General features: G+C 41.8%; 1 protein-coding gene across 4 annotated transcripts in view; it reads left to right on the forward strand.

Annotated features, from left to right (window-relative positions):
• Positions 1 to 26,647, forward strand: part of CCDC93 (coiled-coil domain containing 93) — a 95,994-nt gene that overhangs the window by 26,932 nt on the left and 42,415 nt on the right. Inside the window, exons 7-12 of one of the 4 annotated variants that reach the window (XM_041739458.1) lie at positions 4,121 to 4,221; positions 4,872 to 4,889; positions 12,000 to 12,036; positions 15,138 to 15,230; positions 15,532 to 15,582; positions 16,439 to 16,525. In XM_041739458.1, coding sequence (XP_041595392.1) covers positions 4,121 to 4,221; positions 4,872 to 4,889; positions 12,000 to 12,036; positions 15,138 to 15,230; positions 15,532 to 15,582; positions 16,439 to 16,525 — 387 coding nt within the window. The remainder of the gene's footprint in view (positions 1 to 4,120; positions 4,222 to 4,871; positions 4,890 to 11,999; positions 12,037 to 15,137; positions 15,231 to 15,531; positions 15,583 to 16,438; positions 16,526 to 26,647) is intronic. The other 3 variants (XM_041739459.1, XM_041739460.1, XM_041739461.1) reach the window with 3 other exon arrangements.

A 26,647-nucleotide genomic window follows, 5' to 3' on the forward strand; every position in this document is an offset into this window, starting at 1 on the left:
ATTCATTGTTTTATTAGCATGAGAATGAAAAAAAAGCAAATATATTTGTCTCAGTTATAATAACTTCTTCCTACGGGATCTTTCAGGACATCACTCTTGGTAGTGGAGACATCTGTGGAGCTCCATTAGGTGCAACAGAGTTAGCTCATTGGGATTCTGGGCTGCGGTGTGTCTGTGAGAGTTGAGCCCTGAGAGAGTGTTTTAAGGTCAGTGAAGACAAGTCAGAGGAATGTCACTTCCTGCTGACCTGAGTGTGGCCTGACCCCCTGAATCTTTGAGCCATAGAATGCCAAGTTGGTGGTGGCTTTCTCACTGCCTGCTCATTGTTTCGTAAAAGAGGTACCCACCATAATTGTGATCAGTGTTTGCTATAGATACTGCCCTGGTGCTGTGCTCTTCACTTCTGTTCCCTGCAGTTTGAAATGTGACTCAGGAATTACTCTAACCAGTGACTTGTAGCCTAATCTATAAGGTAGAACTCTGTGACGCTATGGTGCAAGAGCTCTGCTTTACAAAAGAGGCACTTTGGGATCCCTGGGTGGCGCAGTGGTTTAGCGCCTGCCTTTGGCCCAGGGCGCGATCCTGGAGACCCGGGATCAAATCCCACGTCGGGCTCCCGGTGCATGGAGCCTGCTTCTCCCTCTGCCTGTGTCTCTGCCTCTCTCTCTCTCTCACTGTGTGCCTATCATAAAAAAAAAAAAAAAAAAAATTAAGAGGCACTTTAATATTTTACCCCTGCTCATGTGTCCTTTAGCACAGAGAACAAGACACTGTTCAAGGGCTGTTAGTCCAGCCTGGTTTTACAGATAAGGAAACAAGCCCATTGAAGGGAATCCCCAAAGTCACAGAGCTAGGTAATGGCAGAGACCAGACTAGACATCAGTGTCCCTGATTCCTATTGCTTTAAAGGGTGACTTAGCAGTAGTTCTTAAAGTTCTGAAAACCTCTGACATGTAGGTTCTTATTACTTAAGCAAACCACTGTAATGCTCCACGTGGCAGCCTCAGGTATATAGCAGTCTCATAAGAAGATTCTTTTGAGATGGCTGGAGGTTGGTGGCAATGCCCACCAGAAACAAGTCAGTGTATTAGAAAAAACCTTGGGGACCTAAGGCCAGGCTTAATACTATTTTAGAGATCCTGGAAAATTATTTAATTTCTGCGTCTTCAGTAGTAAAGTGGGGATAATAGCATTTGCCTTGTCTCTGCCTCTTGGAGCAGTTATATAATGCAAAATTGAGGTGCATATATGAGGTGCTTTTAAGTATAAGGAATAATTACACAAAGGCCAATGTTGTCACTGTTTGGCAGAATAAAAGTTCCTTGTAGCTATTGGTTTCAGTATGCTATTGTTTTGGAGTCAGTTCTTTTTTTAGAAGAATCCAATTTCCTGTCTTGGGTCATTGACTCTATCAGTGGTAACTAAGGAAGATAGCAGTTAAGCTCAATTATACAGTACTGCGATAATAGTGGAGCTCAGTGAGAATTAAATCATATGCACTAACTGACGTCATGTGGATTCATTATATGTTGCATTTTCCCATAAATCTGTTTTATGTTATTTATAGCTTCCTATTTATGTAAACACCAGCAGCAAACTAAGAATTATTTCTGGCAGGAAGTTATAAGAACAATACTCCAACGTCATCCCAGACCCTAGTCCATTCCTTTTGTTCTTTTTTTTTTTTTTACAAAATTATTAAGATTACATAGTATGTGTTACAAAAGAATGTTTTTCTGTATGTTTGAAACTTTTCATAATAAAAAGTAAAATAATAGAGTTAACCAGGATTTTCAAGGGAGTTACATTTCTTTTTTTTTTTTTTTATTTTTTATTTTTATTTTTTATAATTTTTTTTTATGACAGTCACAGAGAGAGAGAGAGAGGCAGAGACACAGGCAGAGTGAGAAACAGGCTCCATGCACCGGGAGCCTGACGTGGGATTCGATCCCGGGTCTCCAGGATCGCGCCCTGAGTCAAAGGCAGGCGCCAAACCGCTGCGCCACCCAGGGATCCCAAGGGAGTTACATTTCTAATTGGAATAAGAATACCACTATCTGAAGAAACCTGATAATAGTTCTTGTCATAGTGATGTCCACACAGAGGTTAGTTATGATGAACTCTGCTAGTGGAGAAGAAAAGATCCAGGACAAACAGCTGGAATACCTTCCTTGCACAAATATTTACCTACTTGCACTCAGAGCTCTGAGCTCGTTTTACTAAGATATTATTTGACTGCATTTGACTGCCAGCTTGATACTCAAGAAGGACATTCATTTAGGGCAAAATGCTAAATCAGATCATCTGGGGATGAGGCCCACATTAACTGAGCACCTACGACATGTAGATATAGAAATAGATACATAGTTTCAGAATGTATCCTATACCAAAGATATCTATGTTTGCTTCTACATTTATAATTAAATCGTACTCTAGTAGTTTAAAAAGTCAGTGAAAGCTGATAGAGCATCTTGTATTTTTATATACTTTTGTTAAAAAGATATTATTGCTGAAGGGTTTGTATCTACTCTTTTTTGCTATTAGAGTCTAAGAATTGAAATCTCCTTTCCCATTTAAGGAATTTTTTTTTATGGATTCTTGGTTAACCTATATACCTGTGGTTGTTGAATTGTTTTTGTGGAAACAGTGGTGGAAAGGTCTGGATATGCAGTGACTAGATAATTTGTTTTTTCTGGAAATTATTATTAAAGAATTTTATTTTATTTTATTTTATTTTTTTAAGAATTTTAAAAAGATATGAATAGAGAGATAAACCTTGCTTCTCAAGGCAAGATTCAGTATTATAAATTTGCCAGTTCTTTCCAAAATAATCTATAAATTTGGTGGGATTCTAATCAAAACTCAACAGTTATTTATTATGAACTTGACAAGTTGATACTAGAATTCATTTGGAAGAGAGATGTTTAACAATAGCCAGGAATTTGAGAAAGAACAGCGGAGACAGGATAAAGGTTCAGAAATCAAGAGGAGTTGAAAAGGGTAACATTGGTACATGTTATATACATGTGTGCCATTTCAGATCAGGGAAGGCTGGACTATTAAATTGATGATGTCAGGATTCCTAATTTTCCATTCAGTTAAAAAAAAGCCTCTACATAGATTAAAAAGCTAAATATAACCTATACAAGTAACATACAAGAACTTTTTTTTAAATAATCCCTGGTAATAAGTAAGATATAAAATGATTGAGTAAGTTTGACCACGTAAAATATCAAAATGCCATAGGACAAAAGAAACACCAAGTCAGGGCTGAGTGGCTCAATCGGTTGACTGTCTACTCAGGTCATGATCTCAGGGTCGTGGGAATGAGCCTTGTGTTGGGCTCCATGCTGAGTGTCTGCTTGAGATTCTCCCTCTCCCTTTGTCCCCTGCTCCTCCCCCCATGCTCCCTCCTTTCTCCTTCTAAAAATAAATGCATGAATCTTTTAAAGAAAAAAGGAAACACCAAGTTAAAATGAAGTTGGCAAGCAATATCTTTTTTTCTTTTATTTTTATTTTTTATTTTTTTTAATTTTTTTTTAATTTTTATTTATTTATGATAGTCATACAGAGAGAGAGAGAGAGAGAGGCAGAGACACAGGCAGAGGGAGAAGCAGGCTCCATGCACCAGGAGCCCGACGTGGGATTCGATCCCGGGTCTCCAGGATCGTGCCCTGGGCCAAAGGCAGGCGCCAAACCGCTGCGCCACCAGGGATCCCTCTTTTTTTCTTTTAAAGATATTATTTATTTATTCATGAGAGACACAGGGGGGCGGGAGGAGAGACACAGGCAGAGGGAGAAGCAGGCTCCATGCAGGGAGCCGATCCTGGGTCTCCAGGATCATACCCCGGGCCGAAGGCAGCACTAAACCGCTGACCCACCTGGGTTGCGCGACAAGCAATATCTTGAGTGGAAATATTTGCTACATATATGAATGTCAAAGGAGCAGACTCCTTAGAGGCAACCACCCTGAGTGCCCACTGTTCTCCTGCAGGAGGGGGGTACGCTTGCCACGATGGGGAAAGACTTGTTCACCTGACTGGCTGGATGCACCCAGCAGGCAGTTCAGGAAGACAGCATTCTCACACTCAGTAAATCATCTGTCTCATCCACTTCTTAGGATGTCTACAAGCCCCGTCGGAAATACAAACGCCAACAGGGAGCAGAAGAGTTGCTTGATGAAGAATCTCGAGTCCATGCAACGCTTTTGGAATATGGCAGGTAAGGAAGGGGATACTCAGTCTGAAGTGCCTAATTTATAAAACCATTGAAAAGAAAAGCTCATTTGGATTGCTTCATTGAGATTAATTTGGTTGGCTTTTACCTGACTGACTTCACTGTTTTTGGAGAGATTTCCATCCCCAGGGACTTTTCTCTCTGGGACTGACTGACCCACATTTCTGTGGGTAGCTTCCCTGATGGTGGTGGAGGCCTGATCTTGGCAGTTCCCTTCTGGAAATGTGTGTGTAACTGCACACACAGTTGGCTCTGTCCTCCTGAGGAGTTGGGGTGTTTGGGGTATTTGCAGAGGCCAGGGGCCATCTCTCCTTCATTCCCCTGCCCTTCTTTAAAATCTTTAGGTAAACTACAGACTCGAAAACAGTTACAGTAGTTTTTACTTTGAGTGTTAGAATAATAGTTTTGGTTTCCCGTGAGGAATTGTCCTGAGCAGGAAGATGAAGAATTTAGAAGTATTTTGTCACTTCTTAATGCCCTTTAAAATTTTTTTGAAAGAACAGTTCACTTTTATCCTCATTTTTTACTGAAAAAGCACTCAAAGAAGTGTCCTTCTCTGTGTCTTCTGTTGTCATTGAATTTCTTGGTTGACCTTGGGTATTAACCTTCATTTATGTCCTGCATTTTCTACCTAGGGTAATTGATTCCTTGATGTGAGTATGTCTCCTTGTGCTTCCTTTGTGTATCCTGAGAGTGATTGCTGTGTGCTGCTCTGCCTCAGAACCCAGCCCTCCTTGGGTGGCTGGGACTAACAGCTCTGCCTCCAGCATCTCCCTGAGTGAGCATCTGACAGCTTCCCCATCTAGGGCACTAGAGAGAACCAGAAGGAAATTAGGCTTCATTGGCATTCCATATTTGAAACGGGAAAAATTTTTTTAAAAAGTTGCCACATTTTTTTTTTCTTTCTGCTTTTTGAAAGGGATGTGTGTGGCGTCAGGTCCGTCCTTCCTAAGAATGAAAGCTAGTCTGTCTCAAAGGTGTGAGTTCCGGCCCTACGCCAGGTACGATGGCTACCCCACAACGCACCAATTACTTCTGTGAATTGAATTCCTTTTCTGAGTCAGGCACCACCAGACCATCTACATAATTTCTGGGGCCCAGTATAAAACAAAAATGTAGAGCCCCTTGCTAAGAATTATTACTAATGATTAATTATTAAGAATTTCAAGACAGCAACAACAACCAGATGTGAGGCCCTTCTGAATGCTGGGCCCTGACCAAATGGACAGGTTGCATGCCCTGGGCACTGTGATTGGGTTTCCCAACCAAGCCCCAGTTGGAGGTAGGCAGGTGAGGCCACGCTGCTCTGGGTGAGCCAAAGTTGGAGAGACAACTCCCTGAGTGTCACATGTTCCAGAGCCAAAGAATACTCAGGGGAATGTTGTGCTTTTCTTAGTTTGTATTGTTCATACCTCCATTTTTTCCATTGTCATGGATACTTAAACATTCACTCCTGGGGGTGAAAAAGAATCAGAGATTCAGTGAATTGTCCACCTCACAGAGACCAGGCTGACAGTACTTTCCTCTTGTTTTGAAATTCTCAGTTTTAAACTGGCTCTTAAAAAAAAAAAAAATAAATAACTGGCTCTTTTGCATGTGTTGTAGAGAGCAGTCATTATTGTCATTTGATGGCTGGGTAACTTCAGGACATCTCTGCTCATCATCAGGAGTGGTTGGTGCAGTTTGAGTCCAGAGTCTGGTGGGGCTTTCTTTATGGAAGGGAGCAATGCTCAGATTTTCTTCAAGACTCCTCTGAAATTTGAAGTATAAGAAAGAGCAGAGTGTGTCAGTGTCAGTCTTGGTTCCTATTGGTGGGGTCAGGCTGACTTCTACTGAGTTGTAAATCAGTGAAGGACTTTTCTAGGAGAGAGGTTACTTTGCTCTCTTTTTAGCTTTCCTGGTGAGGAGAGGATGAGTTTGTAAGAAGTGGGTAAGTGGATACTGAGTATGTTCTGATGATTGATTTAGCTCAGTTCTCTTTTTTGAGAATTGTAGAGACAGCATTCATACAATTTTTAAAAGTAACTTGCCCAAAGTCAACTATTAACTATTATTGAAGATTAGTAAGAGCCTCTCACTGGAACTTGTACTCAGGTTTTTGGACCCTCAAAGCGTCCTCATATTATTATCTACAAGTATCGTTTGAGCCCCCAGGGGAAGTTTGGCTGCTGGTTTAGAAAGACAGGCCCCGTCTTCGTTGTTTGGTCTGACACTGAACTAAAATAAAGTAGTTATTAAAACTGATGGCGAAAATTAGACAAAACTTAAAGCCCTAGCAAGTGCATTTCATTCCTCCTCCTTGGGAAGGCCCTCCCATCCTTTCTGGCTATCAGACTTTCTCCTCCAGGTACTGTGAGCACTGTCCCCGGCACAGAGGTCTTGCCCATTAAATGAGAATTATATTACAGTACACGTGTGAAGAACTCTGAGTAGTTGGTCCTGTGCAGAAAACAGTAAATGCCAACTGCTAGGTTCTGTCGTCATTATCATCATCATCATCCTTAGTAGCAACAGTTTTCAGTTCTCAAATGCTCTCAAGTATGCCCTGTGGATTCAAATGCGCCTCCCCTTTCAGTTCCTTGTCCCTATACTCTGTGCCCCTAGGACTAGCCCTTCCCTAACTTCATTGAGAAGTCTCACCCATTCTTCCTCCTTCTCTTCCCCAGTCGAGCAAGTTGGGGCTTTCACTGGCCCTGGGACTCGCTGTCTTCTATCCTCTCCCTCCATTCAATGTCGACATCATGGTACCCGTTAACTGCTCATCCCCACCTAGGAATCCACATCACCCATCTCTCCTCAGTGCCTCTGGTTTCCTCTGTATCTCACCTATTGAAAAGAAGGAAAGTATTTTGACTGCTGGAGTAAGAAGGTCTCAAACTCTTTGGGGTTGAAGCTACTCATTAGCCATACCCACAGTGCATCTGACTTTGAGGTCAGCATTCCAGCTTCATCCACCTTTTTTACTTACTTGCTGAAATAAAATTGGATTTTGAGCCTGGTCAGCCATGCTGAAGGCCTTAAGGACCTGTGTGTGTCTGTTTATGTTTGGATAAATTTGTTTAAATGTCGTGATATTGGAAAAACAAGATTCATAGTTTTGATTTTAGATTTAAAGTTGCAAGTCTGTAATATTTCAATTTTATTATGGGTCCAATCAGCTTTTAGGAGCTAAATTAAAACAACTAACCATGATATAAAATTGCCACTGTGGGGAAATGCATTTTATGTGTGTTATATTTAACTGGTAAAAAACAAAATTTCATCAAGTATGTTTGAAGACCTAATTGGCTTTATTAAGTGATTCATGAATCCAGCAGCCTCCCATATAGCAAGTAGAGATGAACTCCCAGGAGCTGTCCAAAATGGAAAGTTTTTATAGAAAGGGGAGTGGGGCAAGAAGTTATTAGCAAAAGAAAACAAAGTATTGTTTCAAGGAAGGTCACTTTCCTTTAAGGGGAAAGGAAGGGGTCTTGTTAGGTGATTACCTCATCTTCCTTTGGAGGTCAGAGAGGGCCCATATGACAGATTACTTCTTTGGTGCTGACCAGAAATTTCAGATTGATTGGCTTAAAATTCTATTCCTGGAGGGGTTTGAACTGCACTTAAGGCCTGGTTGCTGTCACAGGGGCAAGTGATTGTACCTTGGGCCTATGGTTTTCTCTTTAATAACTTGCAAGTGGAATTTTGAAGCAACCACTAGAATATTGGCATCAGCCTATTCCACACTATTTGAGACTAATTTTAGTTGCTTTGAAGTCATTCTGTACTTAGTAAATGAAATATAACATGTCTCCCAACCTGTATGTGTATTGTCTTAGATGGTAAGGCCTTTGACATGCTCACAGAAGGTATTTAGTAAATGCTTGTGGAATTAACAAAGAACAGAGTAGGGCTTTTTTAATGCCTCTGTTTTGTTCAGGATTCCAGATAATTTGATCTATGTTTTAATTTGTCCTGTGGCAGTTGTTTTTGAAGGTTAGTCTGTTTTCCAGAACTGTGATGTCCAGTATAGTAGCTATTGGCCATATGTGAGTATTGAGCACTTGAAATATGACTACAGTGCCTCAAGAACAGAATTTTAATTTTAACTAAGTTATATTTAAATTTAAAGATTTGTGCTTGATTTAGTGATTAGAAAAAGTTTAACTTGATTTGGAATAACTGGAGAATGTGAACCTGCCAATTTAAAGTTATATATTTTTTTCAGACTATGCTGTTCCAGGGGATGCATATCCTTGATGTTAAAGATCAAGTGTTGAGGTGTAGAATATGAGGAGGTAAAGTGGGTGGTAAGAGGCCAGAGTTCTGTTGGTGCTGACAGTGTAGGACATCAGCAGGACTGGTGGGTCAGAGCTAACAAAGGGAAAGGTAGAAACAAATTAAAGCATCTGACAGCACAGATCAGGCTGGCACTTGTGAGGAAGGGGCAAGGCAGACAAGGCAAGAGGATAGGGAGGTAGGAGGATAGAGCAGCATACCTACAAAAGATAAAACAGAAGTAAATGCTTTGTAGTAGAAATAAGTTGAACCATCCCCTTGTTCTTTGTGAGGGATGATTGGCCATAAAGGAATACCATGTTCTCCTGTGAAGCTCAAACAACATGGAAGTCTCCCAGAGACATCTTGACCAGTGAACATAATGAGGCAGACATTAATAGGCAGCCGAGGACAGCTCCTTGTCATGGAAGCATTGTCACCATGTCACATGAAGAAGGAGGCTTTTAGAAAAATCAGCTGGACTCTACTCATACAGCATACATTTATTGAGTACCTGCTAGGTGCCAGGCACTGTCCTAGTCCTGGGGATATAAAAGCAAATGGAGCTGTCTGTGAAAATTGATAACACTGTTCACAGTCGCTAAAAAGTGGAAACAACCCAGATGTTCAACCCAGATGTCAACAAGGGTGTGGTTTATCCATGTGGTGGGATAAGTCATTAAGTCTTTTTTAGTTATAAAAAGGAATGAAATCCTAATCCATGTTACAATACGGATGAACTTAGGAAACATGCTAAGTGAAGAAACCAGTCACAGAAGGCCACCGAAGATTCTGTTTCTATGTTATGCTCAGAATAGGCAAATCGGTCAAGACAGAAAATGGATTAGTAGTAGCCAAGGGCTGGAGACGGGGAATTGGGACTAACTGCTGGTAGGTATGGAGTTTCTTTCTGGAGTGATAGAACTATTCTAGAATTAGATAATGGTGATGTTTGCGCAGATAGTGAATCAACTACAAACCACTGAAGTATATGGTTTCAAGTGGTAAATTTTATGTGATATGAATCATATCTCAGTTTAAAAAATGAGTGAAGCACCCCCTCCAGGAGCTCAACAGATTTATAGGATTACACGTAATTATTGTACCTGGTGGGATAAGTGCACTGGTGCCTGACTTGGGCCTTTGGGTGATCAGAAGGGTCTGGGTCTTCGTGTAACCTCTGTCTTTACGAAGGAGTAGAAGGGACCTAGGCACTGAGTCACTCACATTTAGTTGTTTACTGCTTTATTTGGAAAATCCGTAAAGTTCTGGGTCCTTAAATGGAGGTGTGTCTTCTGCCTAAGGATATGTTGTCTGCCCTAATGGTCTCCATAGACTAAATGTCTGGAAAATGAAGGAACACTCAAGGTGCAAGGTTACTTCCAGGAGTGGGGAACTGTGCTGAGACCCTCTGTTGGTCAAGGTTTGCCGGGTGAGAACACAACCCTCTGGCTAGGTTCAGCAGAAGGAGTTGACTGCATGGATCCTTAGGAAGATTTGAGAGATGGGATCCAGGCTGAGCCAGGGTCACTTCCCAAGTAACACATCAGAACCGGGCCTCCAGGGATGCTGCTTCTGCCTCCACCATGGAGAAGCTAGGTATCAGCCTTGTGGGGTTGGGAAGCCAGTGCCATGGCTGCTGACAAAGTAACCGTGCCACCTCGGCCAAAATCAGGATGCCCCTACCACAGCTGCTGATCCCAGAACCAGGTTACCTCTGTGATCGGCAGCAGCACAGCAACACCCTTGATGCCCTCCCTCTCTCCTTATCCAACTGCTGCACATTCAGAATACCTAGAAGCATACCTGATTGGTGGAACCTATGTAGCATTCCAAACCCTGGGTACAAGGGACTATATAGCAAATAGAGTCTTTGTGGGCACCTGGATGGCACAGTTGGTCAAACATCCAACTCTTGATTTCGGCTCAGGTCATGATTCCAGCATTGTGATATCACACCCTGCTCAGTGTGGAGCCTGCTTGAGGTTGTCTCTCTCCTTCTCCCTCTGCCCTTCCCACCTCCCCCCCCAAAAAAAGAAAATCAAGTCTTTTGTTTTCCAGCCTCTGCAGTATAGAAAGATGCAATAGACATTGTGAAACCAATGCATAGAATCCACCGTAAGGTCCTTTAGAAAATGTGTGTGGACACTGTGAATTTAACTCCAGTCTGCTGCACTTTGTGCCTGTACATTGATGCTTAATGAGTGGGCACACTGTGCCCAGCTATCACTCTGTTGTCTCTCCAGTTATATGACAGCCTACTGCAATGTCGGGTCATGCTCTGGCTTGTTGATTTCTTCATGTTCTTCCACTTATGTTTAGTTTATTTGTTCAGCATACACTGGAAATACAAACTGTAAAAGTGGCTCCCATGCCCTCTGGTAAAAGGATGCAGACATGCCCAAAGACAGTTGGATGTGATTGCCGTCTGGCGGGAACGTGAGCAGTTACAAGATGGATGGGCCAGGGCAGAGTGTCATGCATAGGTGATGCTTTTGGAGAGGAGGTGGCTTGAGAGCTGAGGTGTGGGGCACGAATAGGAAAGTAGGAGAATAGCACGGTGTAGGCAAAGCTGTCTGTCAGGCAGTGGATGTATAAGTGCATGTCAGGTGAGGAAGTGAGGCTAAAGAGTTGCTAGGCAGAGCCATAGAAGGGAAACCCTAATGAAGGTGCCTGGGAGGGAAGAAGACTGCCATGGACTCTTGCAGACGAGGTCACTGGAAAGCTGGATAGGGAGTGAAACAAAAGGAGTAAGAGTGCTTTGAGGCCAGAGGCCAGTGTACTGACCCAGCTAGTGGGGCATGGCATGAGTGAGGGGTGAGGAGGAGTCTTTAATTTGCTTTTCTTAAATGGCTGCATGTAACTTTAACTCTTTATGAACTATTTGAAGGTAAGTGAGCTAGGGTGCTTTGCATAATGCTTTTTGTTTTAGGTTGAATGGTTTTTGCATTGTTATACTTGCTTTTAAAAAAAAAAAAAAGAATCTAAAACTAATTTAAATTAAAGTGCATTTGTGAGTTTCTTTGAGTTTAAAGTTGCCTGAAGTGAACACATAACATTGTTGGCATCGTGCTTGGGCTGTGTTTGAGAATGAAAAATGGGCCAGACTCCAGATTCTGAACATAGCCTTTAGAGAGCATCCTGAGCCCGAACAAACACATTCACATTTGTTTATACAGAAAGTTTTAAGGCTTTTAGCCTAAACTTTAGATCTGAAATGCAGCTCCTGATTCCAAGAGTAATGGTTGCACTTAAAGAGAATATTGCACTCTGTACCCTCTGAGAGTTCCCATTTGTAGTATTCATATGGCAAATAGAATGGCTGGCCCTTTATTCAAAAACAGTGGAATATGTTTGTGGTTCAGGCACTTAAAACATTTTCTCCAGTTACCATATGGCCTAAATTTTCTTCGGCACTTCTCATATAAAAATCCAACCAAAATAGTTTGACCAACTTTGTGTGACTTTTGAATAGTAATCAAACTCCCCTTTCTTGTGGCCTGCAGGAGATATGGATTTAGCCGCCAGAACAAAACAGAGAAGGTAAGAAAAGCCTAGATAATGGGAGAGAACATTGAGAGATGGAAGTGCCCTTCCCCTTTGCCTCTGTCCAACCCTGACTAGCTGGCCGGCCACCTGCATTAGCAAGAGTAGGGTGGCAGCACTGCGGCACCCCAGGCTCCAGTCCCTGGGCAACCCCGGGGCAGTGGGGATGTGGCAGCTGCTTTGGGCCACTGCATCTCCCGCCTCATATCTGCAGCCTGCCACCCTTGTGGGCCAGGGAGCTGAAGCAGCAGGCTCATGGAAAGGCTGGAAGTGAAGGGTAATTGGAAGTCATGGCTCCGGGGGCAGTCCCACAGGCTCTCCTAACCCCAGAGGTATGAAGATGAACTTCAGGCCCCTCAGCACCTCCCCCCACACCATGAGAGAGACACCCTAGACAGGTATGAGCAAGGTGCTGGCAGTGATGCAGAGCACAGCCATATATTGCAAGCCTGCCCTAAGATAACCTAGTATGGAAAAATCAGGTAAGTCAAGATGGGGTTTCTGACTTTACAGAGCAGTCTCAAATTTTACTTATTTTATATATTTCTTAATGATCCTTAATTGTCAGCTGTAGGGCAGTCGTGTGCATTGTATCATCCCAAATCCTTGCTGTGTCTCAGGCGCTTTGTTCAGGGCTTTGCATGTATTTTTTTCACTTACTTCCCTGAATAACTCTATGAGGAAAATACTTACTACCTTTTTTCAGAAAATCTAAGGTCAGAAAGCTGTAAGGCTCAGAGAGGCTCCAGGATTTGTCCAAGACCACACAAGCCCCTAAAGTGTCACAATAAGGATCTGAACCCAGGTCTGTGTACCATCAAAGCCTGTGCTTTTAAATAATAAAATGCTAACTAAAGTTGTCAGTGGCCTCTTAAAAAGTAGAGTCCTATAGTTTGAGATCTGTGGGTACCTTTTTTTTTTTTCACTCCCCATGAGATGCCTAGAGTCTCTTGTGTGGGACACTTACTCCCTTTGGTCCCTCCTGCCCTACCCCCTTCCTCTGTCCAGAACCACTATCCTTCAGTCCTTCCTGGAAGACTGCTGTGGCTCCCAGCCTCCCTCTGCTTTATGGGGTAGTTATTGTCTCAGTCAGTAGAGGGCACAGATAGTGACTAGGAGCGTGTGTTCTGAGGCCAGACTGGCTGGTTTCAAATCCCCTCACTCTGTGACTTCAGACCATGGACTTAATCGTCATGCCTTAGTCCACAACATCTGTAAGATAAAGGCAGTAATTGTACTACCTCACAGTGTTGTTATGAAGACTGAGATGTAAAGGACTAGGAATGACCCATCACACAAGAGATAACTAATAAGCATTAGCTATTTTATCATTGATAGTAGCAGTTCATTAGCAATCAGTCATCTAGTGATTATGATAACTTCTTTTTTGGTTTTCTTATTACTTAATTTTTCCACAGTCATATTTTTATTCTTAACTAAATGGCCATTTCCCCCAAAGCAAGGTGTTCTCTGGATTTGAGTATGTCAGGTAGCATCTAATACATAATAAGAATTTTATGTGTACATTCAGTTTGATACATAATTTAGTCTGAAAAGGATGTCTGTACATATGGGTATTGGGTGCATTAGCTATGATTGGAAAAGTCATGCGATGCCCATCAAATAGTATTCACTTTGGGCTTGTATTATCCCCCATGGATACAGGTTTCTTCCACTATCCCAAAGTAGAGTGTACTTCTGATGCCTTTTATAAGTTAAAATAACGTAAAGCAAAGAAGCAGTTGCCATGAATTTATATGAAAAAATTTTTGAGCTTTCCTAAACCCAAAAAGCCTAGACACTCTTAGGCTTTTCTGTCTATACCTTGCTAACAGACACACAAATTGTAGTAACGCACAGATGCGCAGATACAGTTCTAAGCTTTGGCAGCTTGATGCTGAGATGCTGAGTGTCGTTCCTGGGAAAGAGGCACAGCAGCCCACTGTCACTACCAGGGGCCATGCGCCTTCTGTAATGGCTCCCAGCTAAACACAAACTGAAAACTGTTTTCGCTTTCACCCTTTTTTGTAAAAGTGAAAATCCTTTTTAAGTTTCTTTTGGTCAACAGCAACAGGTACAAATCTAGATCTTCTGTGAAACAACGTGACCTAACAGAAACTTTCCAAAGCAGAGGTTACCTGTACACCCAGCAGTTAGGCACTCACAGTGTTCCCTGGGATCAATTATAGGCATGTTTTAGAAAAGCATCCTAGAGTTGAGATGGTCTGAGAAGGGTATCTGAGACCACCAGTTCTCTTTTTCAACCCAAGAAAACCCTGATATCCAGAGAAAGTAAGCCTGACGTCAACCAGCTGGTGGCAGACAGAGCTGGAATTAACACCAGGCACATTAGGCTTCTAGTGCATGTTTGAGGAACAGCATTTATTTAATTTAGGTGTCTTGAGTGTGGTGTGGTATGGTAGTGGATGCTGGCTGGGTCCAGAGTATAAAGCTTGATCACCAGGTGAAACAGTTCAGATTTCTATCCTTCAGGCCAGTGGTTTTTAAACTATGTTGACCACTCTTGGCAGGAAGAATTCTGTTTTTCGTCATGATTTAGTACACACACACAGAGACGCCTCCAAAATAAAAGTTTCACAAAGCAGTACTTAATCCTTTACTACATGTAACGTGCTCTGATGTGTCCTGTTCTTCTTGTTTAATTTCTATAGATGCTGGTCATACTTGCTAAAGTACTTGCAGGTAAACACTTTTTACTGATGTCCCACCCATGGGTCTCAACTGGCAGTTTGAAGAAAAAGCACTCTGTCAGAAAGTGATTTGCTCTTGAAGGCATTAAAGCAGAGAGGAGACCCTCAAAGGGCAAGTCTGGCAAATGTGTGTGACCTGATAGGAATTTAATCAGTAAGCAGAGTAGAAATGGAGCTAGACATGGGGTAAGGCCTAGAGCTCAACCTGCTCCATCTGTGGTTGGAATGGAAGCTCAGGTCTCTGGATTTCCCACTCTTTGTCAGCGAACCGGTTCACCTCTCCCAGTTTGTGTATTGCATTTCACAGATTCATGCCCCTTTGCATTGTCCTTTCTCTATTGAGTCGTCTTCTCCAGTGCCCAGCTATTTTTGCATCTTCCCTTCCAGGCCGAGGACAAGAAGACAGCACTTCCCACAGGACTCTCAGCTTCGGAAAAAGCTGATGCCCATGAGGAGGATGAGCTTCAAGCTGCTGAAGAGGTGTGTAACCCACATAGGTCCCCTGAGGCTTCTGTTTCTATCAACTGGGGAGGATTGCCCTTTCATCGCCAGCTTTGCAAAATGGCCAGCTGCCTCCCACCCCCAACTGCTGTTAGCTGGCCTCTCATTCCCTTTCAGTTGACTTTTCTCACCTTCCCACCACCACCCACCCCATGAGGCTCATGATGAAAGAGCAAGTAAACAACCCTTGGATTGCACCGCAAAGGTCTTATGTAGAGACATCACGGAAGCCTTAGAACTGGGGTCCACTCACTGTTACCTCTCCCCGTTCCTCTTCCAGCAGCGTATTCAGTCACTGATGACCAAGATGACCGCCATGGTGAATGAAGAGGTAAGGGGGACTGTGTTGGGGTGTGTATGTGTGGAGGTGGGGATGTGGAACCTCCCTGAGCTGCTCAGTGGGGGCCAGCCCCCAGAAGGACCACCTTCTTCAGAGCCCTCTCTTTTTAGCACTCAGTATTTCCTGTTTCCTTGGGGTTTTTCTCTTAGGACACTGTTTTACTAATGCGTAGTGTTGCTGTCCATATATAAGAGAGGGATGTCCCTGCTGGGACAGCATCACAAGGGCCTCTGTAGAGGAGCCTTGCCAGCCCTGCCTCTCCTATAACCGCCCTTGCCAGACGAGCCCTTGCCTTCTGTTTCCCTCCCACGCTATCTAGGTAGGAAGTAGAATACTGCATTTATCATTGGTCTTTCCAGAGCTCAAGGCCTGTCCAAGAGGTTTATTAACCAAGGGCTTTGAAAGGATCCCTCCTTTTTAGGGCAGGAAAGGCTGGTGGCAGTAAAGAGGTATTTGGAAAGTTCTAAGATTCCCACTCCTCTCCCATTTGTACTTCTTTTTCCTGAGTCCTCAGCCCTTAGGTTCCCTGTAGTGTAGCCTCTGTAGTGACCCTCAGGAAGAGACCCTGAGATGGGGTATTTGGAGTAAAGAATGACTTCCCAGGGTATCCAGGGACCAGGAAGAATCTGGCACAATGATCCGAATGACTCAGGAGGTAGAGAGATGGCTTAACATTTGTCCCAAGGCTTGTTTTCCACTTTCCTTGCAGATGAATACCCTAAACAAAATCTAGAGTCTTTCCCTCCCAAGACTGTTGTTTTTGCATTACTACTTCGAGCATTCAGATTTTCCAGTTCTGTGAAAGACAAGGCATGGCCTTAAGAACCCCCTCTCCCTGTGATTGCAGAGCCGCCTCACCGCCAGCTCCGTGGGCCAGATCGTGGGACTCTGCTCTGCCGAGATCAAGCAGATTGTGTCCGAATATGCAGAGAAGGTACATGGGGGCCCAGCGGGAGCTTTTGCCTTAGGTCATGCCCTAAGGATTTGTTCTGTGTCCCTACACCCTCTCGAAGCATTGAAGGAGTTAAGTTGTAATTCACCAATGACATTTGTCACAGAAACCATGCATGTCATGCAAAGCCGTCAGCATTTGCCCATTAGGTTGGTTAATTTTCTTCTGCAGTGCCTATTTTTCTATACATATAAAGAGAAAACCTGTCTCTCAGAGCGATTATCGCATCTGATAAATCGATGTCTGAGGTATAGCACAGGCATTTTTCCTTCTTTACCAGGCTTCTTATAACTCGGGCTCACTTCAGTGATTGGGTCGAGGAATAAGCTTTGCACTTAGGAGACAAACCCCATAACTCAGCCAAGCCCAAGGCAAAAATTTTTGTCCCACTTTATTAAAAGGGTATAGAATGAACTAAAGCCTAAAAGTCATATTTCAGTGTTAGATTTTTTTCTATTCTAAGAATGGGCAGCAGGACCTTGACTGTTTCAGGGAGATAGTGATTAATCATTTTGCACATAACTGATTCTGGTCCAGCTGAGATGTAGTATCAGTAAAATCAGATTTACAGGGCATTGTTTCACATCCTTCCTTTCCTGGCCATACTCAGTCCATCCCCTAAAACGTTGATGTCTGTTGAAGCATCTAGCTTTGCTTTCCCTGTCTCTGAAGCCTTGACGACAAATTAGTTCTGCTCCGACCCTCCGTGCAATATTCTTCTGAAGTGATTTTGCACAGATGATGTACTTGGGGAAGGGATATCTCCTGAAACTGAGAGTTATGACCTACTGTAAACACAGCAGATGGTCACCTCCCACAAAGTGAGGGGTCTTTTGAGTAATACAGTGAGTAAAATGGCTTAGAATGTCTAGGACTGCGATTCTCATGTTCTCCTACCCCCCCTACCAGTCAGTGCTTCTGAGTACAAGTTTTCTAGTCCAACTTGCATAAAATCCAAAGTGTCAAAAAAAAAAAAAAAAAAAGTGTCCTCTGTTTCAGTTTGCCACCCAGGCAAGGTGACAGTGGTCAAAGTGTCCTCTGAGATTTGATCAGAAAAAGGACTTAGGTAATTCTTGAAGTTACAAATCAGCTTAAAAGCCTTGAAAATGTAGATGAGGAGAATGATTCATTCAGTGCCCCAACAAGAAAGTTTCTTGTGAGGTCTGCACACACATGGATGGCAAGAGTGTGTCTATATTTGCCCTTACGTTTCCCTATAACATTGCTAAATCCAGTTTGTTTTTTAAAGACAACTAGAAGATGCACTCACCGTGTGGGCCCTGATTTTGTCTTCATACTTGCCCCCGTGGGCAGATAGGAGCTCAGATTATTTTAAGGGGAAAACAAGCAGGCCGACTCTCCTTTGTTGGTAGTATGCCTCTCCTTGCCTGGGATTCCTCAACTTTACCTCTCTCCCCAGTTAGCTTTGCATGTCCATGTTTCCTTCTGGGTCTCTTATCCCCTGAACTTTCCTCTCCTTACCTTCGTACAGTGATCTATACCCAGTACCAGCAGCTATGCTCTCTACCTACATCCCATTCTGCCAGAAAAGAGTGACATTAGAAGTAGTTTTGGATGGATCTCTTTCCAAGGACATATATAATTAAACTTCTCATGGAGAATTAGAGGTCCAGAATTTACTGCTTGATTGTGCTATTTGCATCATATATGTAGATCTTAAAGCATTAAACATGATGATTTTTAAAATTAAATTGCCTTTAATCCTATTCCCATGTTACAATCATCTCATTTGCATATTACCTTCCAGGGTTAGTCCCACATATCCATGGTTGTTCCTAGTTGCAGCCATCAAGTATGTCTGAAAGAGGAAGGGCGATATAGTTAAAAAGACAGTGTGTGAAGTTATCTCTTGATTCATATCTGTCTCCTCTACTTTCCAGCTATATGACCTTGACCAATTTGTTTAATCCCTCTTTGTCCTCGTATGTCCCTCTATAAAGTGGTGATAACATTACTTTGCTTAAAACATTGGGGTGAAATATGACTAAATGCCTCCAACAGTGCCTGGCATATGATAGCTATTCAGCTAATGGTCGCTTTTATTTACTTTTTTATAGTCTGCTTTTTTTTTCGTTTTTGTCTCATCAAATTCTGAACATTTTCCATGCTTCTAGCCTTTGCAGTTATTTGAATACTAGATAATCCATGTGTTAATACAGCCCAATTCATCAAACATTTTTCTATTGTTAGACTTTTAAGTTGTGTTTGCCATTGTGGATAATGCTCTTGTAAACTCTGAGCAGATAGTTTCTGCTAAAAGGTTTACTAGGAGTTGGATGTTGGATTATGACTCTTTGTTGCTTTACAAATAAGTTGTAACAACATAAAACACTGTCAGTGATGAAAGGACTTCACCATGGCTCTACATTTCCAATGTTCATTTTCTAACTTGCTATTTTAGTAGCTATAAAATGGCACCCGAGAGGATGGACCATGGTTCCGTATTTTTGTTTGCTCTATTTTCTATTGTATAAATTATCTGTTATTCCTTGTACTCATTTCTTTTGGATATGTGGTATTTTTCTTGAAAATTTGAATATAGTCTATATTCTAGATTTATATATTTCTTCACGAAGTATTTCTTGGCCATTCTTTTATTTTTGTATTGCTTTGTATTATAAACAAGGAATTTGTACCTAAATCAGTGAATCTTTTTGTTATTGTTTGCAGATGACAGGGTTATCATTTTTCCATGGATCCAATAAAATAATCCATTATATTTCAGCTCATCTTTTCCTGATTATGTATAATTCTTTAATTTATGTGGAATTCATTTTATTTAATCTAAAATGGGATCCATGCTAATTTTCCTCCTCCTATCCACTACCCTAATACCATTTATTAATAATTTATTTATACTCACATGGAGATAGCTTATTGTATTTTTGTGGTTTTTATCTAATTTAAACTGTATATGGACTCTTTCTTATTTTCTTGGTTTTACTCCTAATTTTGTGCAAATTCTGTGATGAAGTTATATTTGACTTTGTTGTAGTTGTTGTTTGCTTTATTGTTTACTCTTGTTTTGCCAGTGGCCTACCACCAGAGACCACATGGAAAACACTATAGTTGAACATTTGGGTTTATTGCTGGTGCTAGTGGGGGAGGCTACTCACCAGTGAGGAGCCATACGGCATCTTAGTAAGGAGGTATTAAAAAAAGACTTACTACAGAATTTGGGCTTGTTTTAGGTGATTTGAGGGAAGGACCAAGAAAGTAGGGCTTTGTTCTGTGAACAGAATGTTTTAAGGAAGGGCAATTCTATTATAAATGAGTGTCTAAATAAATTTTATAAGATAGGAGGAAAAATTATAAAAGATGGGGTAATGAATCAAGTTTAAAGCTGTATACTCATATTAGGCTGTATAGGGGGATGTTTGGTCATTTTGGTAATTTGAAGAATGATTAGGTTTTATCTGTGTTCAGACATGATTACAGAGGGGTCATGTTTTTGCCTTCATCTTCAAGACCTTGTGTGATGTTGACATTCTTTGGAATTATCTTTTTTTAACATCAGAACCCAGTATGTGCAGGGCAGCTCCCAGCAATATCAGGGCCTTGCTGAGAATGCCAGGTTGGCTCTCAATGCCAGAGACTGCTTTACTTTTTTCTCTTTGTTTGTATATTTAGTTATCTATTGCTTCATAGCAGTATTACTACAAAGGTCGTAGCTTAAAACAGCACACATTTATTATCTCACAGTCTCTGTGGGTCAGCAGTTGAGCACAGCTTAGCAGGGTTCTTTGTTTAGGACTCTCACAAGATTACAGTGAAGGTGCTACCCAGGGCTGCTGTCTTCTCTGAGGCTCAACTGGGCAGGATCCACTTCTAAGCCCATGTGTTTGTTGGTAGCATTCATCTCCTGTTGGCTGAAGTACTCAGCTCTTGCTGGCTGCCAGCTGAAAGTTGCCCTCATTCCTTGCTGACTTGTAGCCTTCCCCAACTTTGTCACTTGTTACATCAAAGTGCATCTAGCACCTCCTCATAGGCTAGACATCACAGTTTTATGTAACGTAGCCATGTACCTGTACTCACAAATATCCCATAACTTTGCTGTATTCTCTTGGTTAGAAGCAAGTCACAGGTCCTACCCCCATTCAGGGAGGGGGGAGGACACAAAGGCCTGAACCCCAGGAGGCAGAGAGGTTGGTGTTTTCGTAGGGTTGTCCACCATGATGTATGTGTTTTTCACTTTAATCTTACTGCCATAAATTGGGCTAATCCCAGGCACTGGTAGTTTATCCAAAATCCATACCCTTACCTTCAGGATTTTATAAATGAACTCCTTAGAAGTGCAGATGGGATTGAGGGATGCCCAAAAGGGAAGCCATCAGAGAAACTTGAAAGAAACCCAAATTAGGCTTTGAACAGGATGGATTTTTGCCTAGTGAAGAAGAGGGACAAGATAGTTTTGGAAGGATGAAAGAATGAAAATGATTTTGTGACCGGGGAGTGAATTAAACAGCCTGCCTGGTACAAGTTGGAAAGTTGACAAGCATTGGGATATAAAAATGTGGTAAAACACATGTGCAGGCTTCTCTTTGATTTGTAAAGTTCACAAGTTCTTATAACAGCATAACATGATAAATAATCCATATGTTTCAAAGCAAGTCTCTGAGATATGTAACTCAATTGAATATAGTTCCTGTAAAGCAGCAGGGAAGAAGAATGTGAAGAAGCTCCCAGATATATAATTCATGAGTTCATGTAGGCTCTCGGCCAAGGAGCGCCATCTCCCTTTTTTTCCCTGAAGGGTAACGCCCTTCCCAGAATGTGCTAGATGAGACACCACTGTGCTTTTTGGTGTTGATGTCTAATATGCTCATTGCATCTTAGTGTATTCATTTGCATAGGGAAGGAGAGTCTATGACTGTGATTTGCAGAACACTTAAAAAGCCTGACTGTCGAAAACCCACTTCTGCTCTACTATCACCCACTAGCTTGAGCCAGAAGAAAGGGAAGGAAGCTGAGCCAGGGAAGATGCCAGGTCCCTAGAAGGGCAAGAAGGGACTCTCCCTTAATGCCACCCACATACTAACCAACCGTGTACCATTTCAGCCACTATTACTTGACAGCCAGCTAAATCATTCCTTGGTCAACATCTCCCTGAGACAGAATCTTAGAACATTTTGTAAATTTAGAGGCACAGCTCTGTCTTAGGGAATCCAAAGAATCTATCTTCTCTGTACTAGGTTCCTTGTATGCCATTATTTCATTAATTCTCAGAGCCGTGTGCCCCCTCCTTACTATAATCCTCTGCCTCCATCATTATACTTACTCATGTACAGTTGAACCTACTTGTTTACATGTACATGGACCACATTTTACTTCTCTTTGTAACCTCAGGGGCTTGCCAAGGACCTGGGAGTGTTGGTGCTCAATACGTAAGCATGTGATATTATATCCATTTGCAGATGAAGATACTAAAGATCAGAGTGGTTCAATAACTTGTCCAGAATCACGTAGCTAAGAAGTTCTAGGTTTACATACCTAGATTGTCTGACTTTGAAACCTATCTCCTTGGCAAGGTAGAGTGTCTGTAGGGCAAAGCAGGGAAGGCCTCCTATGCCATCCTTAGTGTCTGCCTTCCAGGCTTGCAGCGACAAAGCCCTTTTAGATTCTTTTACCATACAGCTGCCTACCGTGGGCTAGGTAGAGAGAAGAAACCAGGTCATGTTGGGAACTAGCTACAGAAATAAGTAAAATGAAAATACTGTGACCCAGGCACTCACACACAATCATATCTATGGAAGCTATGGAAGTTTCTGTTTGAGGTGTGTGCATGTGTGGTTTTTCATATCACTGGAAAATAATCTCCTATAACTCCTTAGACTTTCAACTTCTTGATGAATTTCAGCCATCAAAGGACTTATTTGTGGAAGGAATTTTTTTTTTCTTAATAGCTTTTGGAAATTTTCCATTCCAGCAATTAAGAAATTCTGGTACCATTGCTTCTGAACTTTTGATTCTGAGGACCATTCTCTGGCAGTTAATCGGAAGTACAGAAATTGTCTTGAATTGACAATTGACAGAAATTGTCTTGAATTGTCTTGAAATTGTATCTTTTTGTAGCACGGTGGGGTGGGGGGCCATGTGGGAGGCAGTTGGGGGAGTGGAGGAGCTCAGGTAATTAGAGCTGGTTGTAGCCAAAAAGAAGTAATGGCCAGGGTATATGATCAGGGATGCCATACAAAAACACAAAGGAAAGAAAGTCTCTAGAGAATGCACATAGAGAAACAACAACCACATTTGATGAGAGTAGATTTTGTCCCTCTCTACCATGATAATTTATATCCATTATGATGCAACCAGCAAAGAAAGCTACCTCTTAAGTTCTGCCACTTGCTCACCTGGACAGTATGCCGTGTAGGAGCCTTTTGTTTGCAAATGATAGAAGCTGCTCAGAATGGGATAAGCAAAAGGGAGTGTTTATCAGCTGCCATACTAGGAGGTCCATGAATGTAAGAGTCCCAGGGACTTAAACAGCCTTGTGTCGGTCATCTCTCTGCGCTTGCTCCACTCTGTCTCTCTCTGTTGTCACCTGGCCTATCAGTCTTCTCGCTCCCTCTCCCCTTCTGTGTGTAAAGTCCTAAGGATGATCTCTCTGTTTGGCATGGCTTGGTCACATATTCCACTGTGGGCCAATTGTTCTGGCCAGGCGGTGGCCAGCCTCTTGATTGGCATCCCATCTGGAATAAGAAAGAATAAGTGATAGTGGTCCCCCACAGGAGCTGTTATAAATCAAAGGATGCTAGGCACACACAATGGCCAGCTCCTACTCAGGGAATTTGTCTAACTAGATTGGATGAGATTGACCCAATAGAGTCAGTTGTTAATGTGTCATACACCCTCTTGTGGTAATAGTCTTTGTGTTGTTATTTCTCTATCCTAGTTTTATATTTCCAATTAGGGCTATTCCAGTTAGCTTTTTCAAACATTTATAAAGAAAATTGGTATCAAGGATGCCTGGGTGGCTCAGCAGTTTAGCGTTGCCTTCAGCCTGGGATGTGATCCTGGAGACCTGGGATCAAGTTCCATGTTGGGCTCCTGCATGGAGCCTGCTTCTCCCTCTGCTTGTGTCTCTGCCTCTCTCCCTGGTCTCATGAATAAATAAGACCTTTAAAAAATGGTATCATTTTGGAGATATTTAAGTCTTCAGCCTGACTTCTTTTCTGCCAGAGAACTGATAGAGTTGAGCTTCTAGATGGAGAGATTTCCTCTTGCAACAAATACCTGTTGAGCTCACACCGTGTCCTAGGCAGCATCAGATGTGGGGAGCAGGGCAGAGCCAGGAGGAAGATGTGGAGGCTGCCTCCAGGAGCTCCTAGTTGGGGGTCAGTTGACCCATAAAAACAAATTACAGAATAATAAAATCTGTCTGATCTCAAATGGATGGAAGTTGCTACTTGGTTTGTGTTGTTATTTGAAGTGTCAGTATGTGCCCAAAGCAAAGTGGTTGGTGTATATGAAGTTAATAATTGAACTTCTCCTGATAATAAACAGGCTGAGAAAATACCACATTCCAGGGACCTTGCTGAGATTAGCAGATCATGGGAACCTTAGCAACTGGGAAACACTGACTACTTTGTTAGAAGAATCAGGCCTGAAGTAGAACCAGCATGATTGCTAATCCATGTAGATATGAGTGTTTCTAATCCCATCAGCGGCTCACCGCAGAAAAGCATTCTTACCACATTAGCATGTGGAGCTAGGAAAAAAATTCAGGACAAAGGAGGAGTTGCCCTCTTGGGAACCTGCTATGACCACAGATAGGAAAAAGGGTTTTGTTTTTTTTCCAGGAGTGAATTTTTATACTCCTTCTTTCTGGAATGCATTTCTTCACACAAGGTCACAAGTATTAGACAAATCATACCCTAAATCTGTAAATGTCTGGAGGGCCAATATTTCATCTTTCATCTCTATATCTTTGTTGCCTAATGCATAATAAATGCTCACTGGAGGCTGACAAGTGACTACAAGATTGTGCAGGGACTCACCCAGTGGCCAGGAAGGGTGACTTTTCTTCCTAAGAATAAGAAGGGCTCTTCTGTGATGTCATGTGGCTCGACTCCTGGTAGTCTCCTTCTGAGCACTGTGGACCATGCTCTATTTCATTTGCCTGAACCGGTCTCCCAGGACTAGGATGTCTGCTCTCAGTGAGGGCTGGGTCATTGTACATCCCCAGAGTCTAACATAATAGACTTTTCATCAACATTTGTTGAAGGGAGGAAAAAGGGAAGGAAGATAGAAGAAGGAATAAGAAGAGTTTTCAAAACTCTCTCTGTGGCACAATTTAGGCTTGGAGAGAATGTGAAGGATAACACCTTTATTTGTGAATGAGTCAGTTTTACCTGACTAGTCTGTAGAGGTCCAGAGGTAAGGTCTGTGTCTTTTTCTATGTCCTCACTGCCTACCATTGTGCCTCACACATAATAGGATCTGAGTAAGGGCTAACTGAAGTAAGCAAAGGAAGGTGAGATAGATTTAAAACTGGAATCTGAATTTAGAAATTAAGAGGAACACTATACATCTGGAGAGAATAATGCAAAATATGTGGGGTTTCTAAAATATCCAGAATTTCTTAAAACCTGAGGGACTGATGCACTAACACAGTAACAGCAAAAAAAAAAAAAAAAAAAAAAGGAAGAAGAAGAAAATGGTGTCTGCTTTTTAAAAAATAAATATTTTGGGATGCCTGGGTGACTCAGTTAAGTGTCTGACTCTTGATTTCAGCTCAGGTCATGATTTCAGGGTTGTGAGATTGAGCCCCATGTCATGCTCTGCACTCAGTGGCGTGTCTACTTGAGATTCTCTCTCCCTCTTCCTCTCCCCTAACCCTGCCTCCTTCATGCACACAATTAATAAATTAACAGATTACCTGTTAATTTGCTTTCAAAGAAGGGTTCATCAAGGTGCCAGAAACTGAAGTCCATCTGTTCAGGACAGAGAACTATATCATGAGATAGGGATCTTTCTTACTGACAGCTTTGAGACCATAGTTTAGTGGAAGGGGGGAGGTAATATAGGAGAGATTCCTATTTTAGGAAGAAGGTTGATATGTGGATAACCTTTGGGGTCTCTTTCATTATAAAAGTATATAGTTTTAGCTAAAGTAATCATTTTTTGTTTCTCTTGGGAATTTACTATTTTGAACCAGACTAATATTATTGAATGACATTTAAATCTGGTTCCCCTAACAGTGGAAGTTGTGAATATCTGTCAATTATTAGGAAACATTGAATCTGCACTAGAAGTCGTCTTAATCCACACTGTGGTTTTGAAAGCACGTTCTTAATCTGCAATTGTTGAACAAAATTAGATTGGTTCTTTAGCCCTCCCTCTAGTGTAAACACAAATGGAATATTTGTAGATGATTGGCATTCCTTGAGAGATACTGCACTTTTTAGGTAGAAATCAGTTAAGATGCCCCAAGGATTTAAATTATTTTTATGTCAAGAATTTACTATAAAGTTTCCTCTCCTGTTCTCCATCTGTCCAACTTTGTCTCTTCCTTCCAGATCCAACTTTGTCATCTTTAATTTCCTTCTCACTGTGGCTCTTAGTGACCAGATTGCCAGATGCTCTAAAGACCTGTTTCTGCCTTTATTCATCTCCAGGTTGCTTAACAAAAAATCTGTTTGTATCAGCTTTCCATTGACTAGTTAAGATTCTTCAGTTCAGCTCTAGAATAAACGATTATATCGGCACAAAAATAACTTCCTTTTAAACAAAGCACTTTGCATAGCACCATCTCTAGACTCAGAGGCAAACAAAGGAAACTATAAATCCATATGCACTATAGGCATGTTCATGTGCATATTATTTTAATTGGGCTAGAGAAATGTCAGATATGGAAATGGCACTTAATGTTCTGATATTAATGTACATTACTGCTTTGCAGATTCAAATTTAAGGGACTGCACTTAGCAATGAGAATTGCTACCTATAAATAAGAGAAAGGATTTTGAAAACCCATGTCTACTCAGAGCATATATCATAACAGATTCAGTAAGTTTGTATAGTGACTTCAAGGTTCTTTCTGTGCACTGTAAGTATTTTCTCTCTGTGTGTATGGTTCTCTGA

The sequence above is a fragment of the Vulpes lagopus genome, chromosome 24 (genome assembly GCF_018345385.1).
Source record: "Vulpes lagopus strain Blue_001 chromosome 24, ASM1834538v1, whole genome shotgun sequence".
NCBI classification, from domain to species: Eukaryota; Metazoa; Chordata; class Mammalia; order Carnivora; family Canidae; genus Vulpes; species Vulpes lagopus.